General features: G+C 43.0%; 1 protein-coding gene across 1 annotated transcript in view; it reads right to left on the minus strand.

The window, feature by feature from the left end:
- The window catches only part of tesmin (testis expressed metallothionein like protein), a 44,637-nt gene extending 40,244 nt beyond the window's left edge, over positions 1-4,393 (minus strand). Inside the window, exons 1-4 of the mRNA XM_025002659.2 lie at positions 4,030-4,393; positions 3,773-3,857; positions 3,591-3,674; positions 1,308-1,431 (exon numbers count right to left, since the gene is read on the minus strand). Coding sequence (XP_024858427.2) covers positions 1,308-1,431; positions 3,591-3,674; positions 3,773-3,857; positions 4,030-4,085 — 349 coding nt within the window. The 5' untranslated portion in view covers positions 4,086-4,393. The remainder of the gene's footprint in view (positions 1-1,307; positions 1,432-3,590; positions 3,675-3,772; positions 3,858-4,029) is intronic.
- Positions 4,394-7,824: the final 3,431 nt, after the last annotated feature.

The raw sequence follows: 7,824 nt of genomic DNA on the forward strand, positions 1-7,824 counted from the left end.
CGCGGACGGCGCTCGGGTCGCCAGCCTGAACATTGGCCACGCCGCGGACGGCGCTCGGGCCGCCCGCCAGATCTCTGGCTTTGCCGTGGACGGCGTTCCAGCTGTCCGTCCTGAACTCTTGCTCGGCGTTAGGCCATGTCCGGTGGTTCCGCCGGTATTTTGATTTCTCGTTTTGTTTACCCTGGCCCTTTTGCCCAGTTGGTTTTTTGTTTCTTGCCCTCCATCCTGTGTTTTGTTTTACCCCCTCCACCCTCCCGAGTCAGGTATTTTAATTTTTTCACCCCTCACTGGATCATTCCGCTTTGCCTGTTCGTTCGTACTAGTCATGTCTTTGCTTCTTGTTTTTGGATTTAGTTAATGTTTGTTTTGCTGCCACGCCAGCCTTTTTGTTTGTCATTTTTAGTTAATAAAGTAATTTTCGTTCCTTTAAGCCATGCGTCTGCGTTCTGGGTTCGCCGCCATATCCCCACCTTCTGACAGCTGCTGCTTCTCATCAAAAGTAGTCAGCTGAGGTAGTTCAGACATCTGATTCTGGGTTTCTTTTTCTCTATGCCAAGCATTTATCTAGGGGCATAGCTGTGTCATGGAGGCAACAGATCCAGGAGGGAAACCCAGACATCCCTTTCCCCAACAACACTCTCAACTCCTCCTGGGGGATCCCAAGGCCTCCTACAACTTCCCAGAAGTTTGGATCAAAGTGTCACGTGGACTATGAAAGGTGTGTGCGAAAACAAACATCTTGTAACTACATGACCATGAACAGACTTTTTGAAGTCTTATGGAGTTTGGCAAAGCTTTTAGGCAGATGCTACACAAACTTGAAATTACTGAAGTTGGCCAGAGATGGCACACGTTTTTGAGACAAACACACATTTTGTAAAAATACCTTCTTTTTGGGCAATGCTAATTTTAACACTAGGGGCACTAGAATGTCATTTTATTTATCTGGCTCAGGAGGTAAGGGTCCGTCCTGTAACCTGAGGGTTGCCGGTTCGAACCCCCACTCCATCATTTTCAGCCATTGTGTCCTTGGGCAAGACACTTCACCCGCCTTGCTGGTGGTGGTCAGAGGGCTCCGTGGCGCCGTTGTGATGGCAGCCTCACTTCTGTCAGCCCGCCCCAGGGCAGCTGTGGCTACAATGTAGCTTACTGCCATCAGTGTATGAATGTGTGAATGATTGTAGTGTGAAGCGCTTTTGACACTGAGCTGCAGAACAGACATTCTTGTAAAAAGAAGAGATAAAGTAAAAACCATCTGATGAAAATGTGAGAAAATGTAAAAAATATGAGTAGAGCTTGCTCCTCACCTTTCCCTGGAGTTCTTCCACTGTGTCCATGGTCTGGAAGAGACTCCACACAATGAAACAGGGGCCGTGGTTCACAGGGATTAACTAGGACCACCTGTCCTCCTTCAGTGACATTATACACCACCTTTAGAGAAAAAAAAAAAGATATTAAATTAAACTGAAGTTCATCAACACAAAAATATTGTTCCTGTTTCTTGCTTCTCAAACTGAATTTGGCTTTTATACTGTAAGATACACACGTCACTCAACTAGTAAATTATAAAACACTGTTAGAAAATCATCGTACAAACATGTAACAAGACAAAAATGTGTGCACCTACTGAAGACTCATTTCTCTGTTCCCATTTATTACACATCACATATAATCACACTGATTATCTTTAACATCTTATCTTTAACATTACAGCTCACTGTTGTTTTGATCTTAGCTATGTGTTTTATTTTTCTGTCCATTTTTGGAGAATAATCATACAGCTCTTTAGGCATTATGTGTGACGATGTTGAGATCTGTGGCGAAAGAAAGTTTGGATACAGCAAAAGTTGTATTTTGAAATTTCTCTTTTAGGTTTTCGATTATTTTACTTTGAGGTACAGTCCTGTCACCATACCTGTTCACCCTCTACACATCTGACTTGTAAAATAACTCCGACAGCTGTTTTCTTCAGAAATTCTCTGATGACTCAGCGATCATTGGTTGTGTGTAAGGAAGATGTAAAATAGAGTACAGGAAAACCATCTGAGACTTTGTGGAAAGCTTCGGCCACAACCATCTACAGTTTAACACCACTAAGACCAAAGAGATGCTTGTGGATTTTAGGAGAATAGACTAGAATAGAATATAAAAAGATAATCCTTTTCTTTATTTCTTAGTGGGAACAGACAGCACAGCAGGCAAGAACAAGATAAAGAAACTGATCAGAAAGGCAATCTCCAAGTCTGGCTCAACTGGATATACTGTAGTTCAGCAGATGGCAGAGTTGAGAATGCTCTCAAAACTAAACTGCATTCTTAATAACACCTCACACCCTCTTTGCATTCTGGCGGTTTTACAGAGAAGCACCTTCAGCCACAGGCTGATCCCTCTGAAGTGTAGGACAGAACGCTGCATGATATTGTTCCTGCCAGCAGCCTTTAGGTTCTTCAGTAAACAATAACAATAACAACCTACATTCATCTATTTATTTATTCATCTAGTAAATATTAGGATACTATTATTATAAATGATGGAGCACCTGTCCTCTGTGTACAGCTTGTGTTATGCATCATATTATATAGTGTTGTATGCACTTACTATACTATTTTTTTTGTCCATCATCAAATCTCTCTGCTGCTGCTATATCACAACAATTTCCTGCAAGGGATTAATAAAGTACCTTCCTACCAGTAGAAAAGGAGAATTCAGTTCACTTCAAAGTTATAAATATGTTTTCATGTTGTACAGCCAGCTTGCATGCGAAAGTGTGTGTAGATTAAATGTTAACTGAAGACTCCCGTTCTACAGCCTCAGGAATGGACCAGTGCTGGTATTATCTTGAAACTTCTTTATTTGTTGCTCTCACAGGTGAATGATTTCTTTCCAAGCTGCCTTCTAGCATCACTCTCATCACCATCCAAAAGGTGACAGCACAGTGCACACATCCATCTTTTAATATAAATTTGTGTGAAAGCTTCAGTTTGTTTATAAACTCATTTGTAGAGATTTTGTTTTATAACCTTTTAGAAAATAGAACAGAAAGGATAGTCCAGAAAACTACTGTTTTTAAACGCTTAAGTTTTTCGTCATGTCTAGAATTATGGAGTTACGAAAAAGAGAATGTTCATAATTTACAGCAATCCTGCAGCGCCCCCTGCTGTCTTGAGCTGTGTCTGTACTTCTAACCAGGAAACTGAACAATCATACAAATAAGTAGCAAAGATCTCCTCTTCCTCCACGGCCACAAAGAATTTTCCAGGTCGGACTGACTGAGAGTGGGTGGGCCTACAAATTTAACATAACTTGTAAAAATAAATAGCAACTGGAACAATGTTTACTTGTATTTTGTCACGGTTTTCACAAGGTTTATTTCAAAACAAATTCAATTTGAAAGAGCTTGAAAATTGTCCAAGTTTCACCATGATCATGTATTTTGATTTAAACAAATGAAATCATTTTAAAATCCAAAATTCTTAAATAATTGAATTTACTTTAAACAAAATTGATAGCAGGTACATTGCAGATGTACAGTTACACTTCATGAGATCTGGTCTGTCCCAAAGACAGGAACTAAACTTAGCAGTACCTACAGTATGTGTAAATGGATGTGCAGCTTCAGGTGGTCCCTCCTGAAACTGCTGATGGCCCATGGCATCAAGTTTGTGTAAATCAGCCTGAAAAAACACAGAGCAAACATTCCTCTTAAAACAAACGTATAAATTCAGTTTCCCTGCTTGGAAGCAGGTATTTGATCGTGTACGTTTGAACTAACCATCACACCGGAGCGTACAGGTTCATCAGTAAACCAGGAGGTAGAGCTGAGATGGCTGCAGGTGGGGGGACCAGGGGGCATAGCACTAAGAAAACCAAGGCTGACTCAAATTACTTTGAAATTTAAGTCCAAATATTACATTCTTCTTCTCTTCACTAAAATGGTACTTTAGAACCATTAACAGTAAAAAGCAGCTCTAGTTGAAAAGTTGCTGCAGCAGATACAGTGTGAACAGTGGGAGGTGTTTGAGGACATACCCAGTGAGGACTTGATACTGACTCGGATGAGTCTCCATGAGAAAGTCTGGATACATCAGCTGAGGGGGCTGACACGGGCACTCAAACCTGTGCTCAGTTACATTAGTCTAAAATCAACTTTGTAAACAATTTAAAAGATTAAAATATCTGTATACCAATGCTGACTGGGGATGGAATGGTTTATGAAAATCGGAACTGCACGGTTCACATGTATTGGTTCAGGACAGGTAAAGAAGTTTTGTGTCAGTAACCAGAGCCGTACACAAGGAAAACACAAAAAAAATTAAAGAACTGGACATTAAGAGTTAAATTTAATGCAAAACGTGAATTGTTGCAGAATCAGGGATATTCTTAACAATCTTTGTGTTTTTCCACGCTTTACAATGATGTTCACAATGCAGTCCGTGTGTGTCTGTCTGATGTGAGGCGGAAGAAAGACGGGGGTAAAATCTATATTTAGATGCATCACAGGCAGGGAAGAATCTGAATCCATTTTCAAATGTCATTTTCAAAAATCTATTTTCTTAATGTTAATAACATAATGTTGAGAAAAGGCAAAACTTAGAAGTGTGGAAATTAGTGTTGCCAAGAATGGTTAATGTGTCAGCATCAATATTCTTAGTAAATACATAATTTATATGAACTTATATTTTAATTTCTTAATGTATCAACTGTTTTTCTCCACGCCATTAATATGTTGTTAGTCCATCAGAATTGATAACGACCATGGCACATCTCAAAGACTTGGGTTTCGGTGAGTGCGCAAATGACCGAAAGGCTGATCTGAGCCTGTGATGCTCTGTGGCACATTGAACAGCTCAGAGAGGATAAAGAGCCCTGAGGTGCAGGAACAGCTTCTTTTTGGGGCAGATTTGTGCTGCTGACTTTTCAACATGGTGGAGGAGCTTCTCCTGCACTTCTTTTCTTCAGGCAGGTTGGTCCTGAGCTAGTTGTTCCTAGTGTTTAAAGTCAATCTCAGTGCTCTTCTGGGAAGATTTTAAAGTGTCCTTGTAGAGTATTTTGGGGCTGCCTTGTGTTCTTTTACCATTTTTCAGTTCACCAAAGAAGACCTCTTGAGCAGAGCATTCTGGTGACATGGCCACTTCATCTCAGCTGAGCCTTTACAAGCAGGGTGGGCATGCTGGACATGTTGGGCCTGCTGAGAATTTTATCCTCAGTAGTTTCCTCAGACAGCTCGGTGAAGATGGTTCAATTTTCTGGCATGGTATTAGTAAACTGTCCAGGTTAAAAACCAAAAACAACTGGACTTCTATTCTGTAGTTGAAGACGTTTCGCTTCTCATCCGAGGATCTTTCTCAATTCAGAAATAGAGAGTGTGGAGTTGAGCTTTTAAAGCTGAGATGTGATGTAAACTGTATTGCTTGCAAATTGTTCTCACTCTCCTAACAATGGAGGCTCGTTAGAGTCCTTGTTTGTCTGACTCACTGATGGGCCACTCTTGTCACATGAGTGCAAGTGTGGGATCAGGCCTAAAGCTCCATTATATGTTTTTGAAAGCTGGAATCTGAGACCTCCTCCTCTGTTTAATGTTGGTTTCTCCCTTTTAACATAGATGGCTTTCTTTACACCCCTCTCAAACCATCTGTCTTCTTGGTCCAAAATATGAACATTTTGGTCCTCAAACGAGTGTCAAGAAACCGTTTCTGTTTTAACAGTGAACCTGTTTATGTTCTGAGCACAAACTTAAAGCAAAGAGCCGTAAATCTTTTTTACCACATAAATGCAAATCACTTTGAAATAAGCAATCTCAATATTTACTGCAGAAATTTCCATCCAGCTTTAACTGAAGACTGTCACAACATGAAATACGACAATACATGACGCACTGAGAAAAACTGAGATTTTAAAAATTTAAATGCTGGATCATTTCTTGCTGATGAATGGGGTTTCTGGAGGTTTTACAAAATAGAAAACTGTGACCCTGTGACCTCATGAACCAAGCTGTAGATTTTAGAAACCATTCCACCCCTAATGCAGACAAAACTCATCATTGTGCAGACTAGGGTTGTCACAATACTAAAATTTGATATCAGTGCTAAGAAAAATGCTCAAAACCCTTTTTCAATAACACTGGGAAGGGGGATCAATTCAAAGGCACTGTCATGATCATGTCTCTTTCTCATGCCTCTAATCAGTATTCATTCTAGTCACCTGTGTCCCCATCCTGATTGTCTCTCCCACACCTGGTCCACGTCCTATTTATTCTCTCCCTCTCCTCTCCTCCAGTGCCAGATTGTCGAAAGCATTATGTGAGTAGGTTTCCAGCAATTCCTGACTGACTTCCTGTGTATCGACCTTGTTCAAGATCCCCAGATTCCCCCTCGTGCCTTGCCCCTGTTGGATTGTTGCTGGAGGACTGACACCTGGACTACGACCCCTGTCTGTTTACTGGACTCTGACTCTTCGCCTGCCCCTCTGGTTAAAGTCGCCGCTCTCTGCTCTTCCGGTTCTGACCCTCGCCCGTCCGACTACGAGACTGCTCTTTCCCCTGTGGCTTACCTGCTGCGTTCGCCACGCCGATCCTCTGCTCAGTTTCCTCTGGTGGCCATCCTCCTCCCGTCGTTCCGCTGGGTCGCCGCTGTCCAGTACTCTCTGTGCCGCCATTGATAAGTCCATTCATCAATAAAGCTTTGTTAACCTTCTGCTCCTCTTCTGTGGCTGAATTACCGGATCCTTCTAGTGGTTCTTGTCAGTACAAACTGGCCAAAATGGATCCGTCGTCCACGCAGGAGTGGCGCTCTGGGGTGGAGAATGCTATCAGCAAACTCGAGACCAACATGCAGGAAATGATGTTGATGCTTTCCCGACTCGCCTCCCCTACATCGCCTCCTAGTGCGCCGGCTGCTCACCCTAGTTTTTCGCAGCCTGCTCCGGCCGCGGAGCCTCGTCTCACGCCTCCGGAGGTTTTTGGTGGCCAGTCCAGCCAGTGCCGCCCCTTTGTCACCCAGTGTGAGATACATTTTGAGCTCCAGCCCAGCTCGTTTCCTTCTGAGCATGCCAGAGTGGCGTATATGATCTCCCTACTCACGAGCAAGGCCAAGATCTGGGGAACTGCGGAATGGCAGAGGGACACGCCCATTTGCTATAACTTCAGAGCTTTTTCTCAGGAACTGATCCGTGTCTTTGATCCGCTGGTTCCCGAACGTGTAGCGGCCAGAGGTCTATGGAGGATTAAACAAGGGAAAAGGCGAGTGAATGAATACATTATAGATTTCCACACTCTGGCAGCTGATAGCAGCTGGAACGAGGAGGCTCTCTGCAACGCTTTCTATCAGGGCCTGTGTGACCAAATTAAGGACGAGCTTTCTACTCGGGACCCTCCTAGAAGCCTGCCTGATTTGGAGGCTATGGCTTCCCGTATTGACCAGCGGATGTTTGAAAGGAGACAAGAGAGGACCGCCGATCGAGCTCATCTGTCACAGGAGGAACCTTCTAGGCTCTCTGTCCCTCCTCCGCCTACCTGGACCTCTTCATCCACTTCCTCGTTGTCTGATCGTCCGGAACCCATGCAGATCGGGCGCTCTAAGTTGTCATCCCAGGAGAGGGAGCGCAGATTGAAGGAGGGTCTATGTTTCTATTGTGGCAGCAACTCTCACCAACTCGCCCGATGTCCTACTAAAAGGTCAGTCTCTCTTAAACACTATATTTCTGCACTTAACCGATGGTCTTCTGCCAAATCTTCATTAGTTACCGTAGAGGCCCAGATTATTATGCACAGCCGTAATCACCCCTTAGCCGCTTTAGTCAACTCTGGGGCTGATACTGAATTTATCG

Source organism: Kryptolebias marmoratus, linkage group LG11 (assembly GCF_001649575.2).
Source record: "Kryptolebias marmoratus isolate JLee-2015 linkage group LG11, ASM164957v2, whole genome shotgun sequence".
In the NCBI taxonomy this organism is placed as follows: Eukaryota; Metazoa; Chordata; class Actinopteri; order Cyprinodontiformes; family Rivulidae; genus Kryptolebias; species Kryptolebias marmoratus.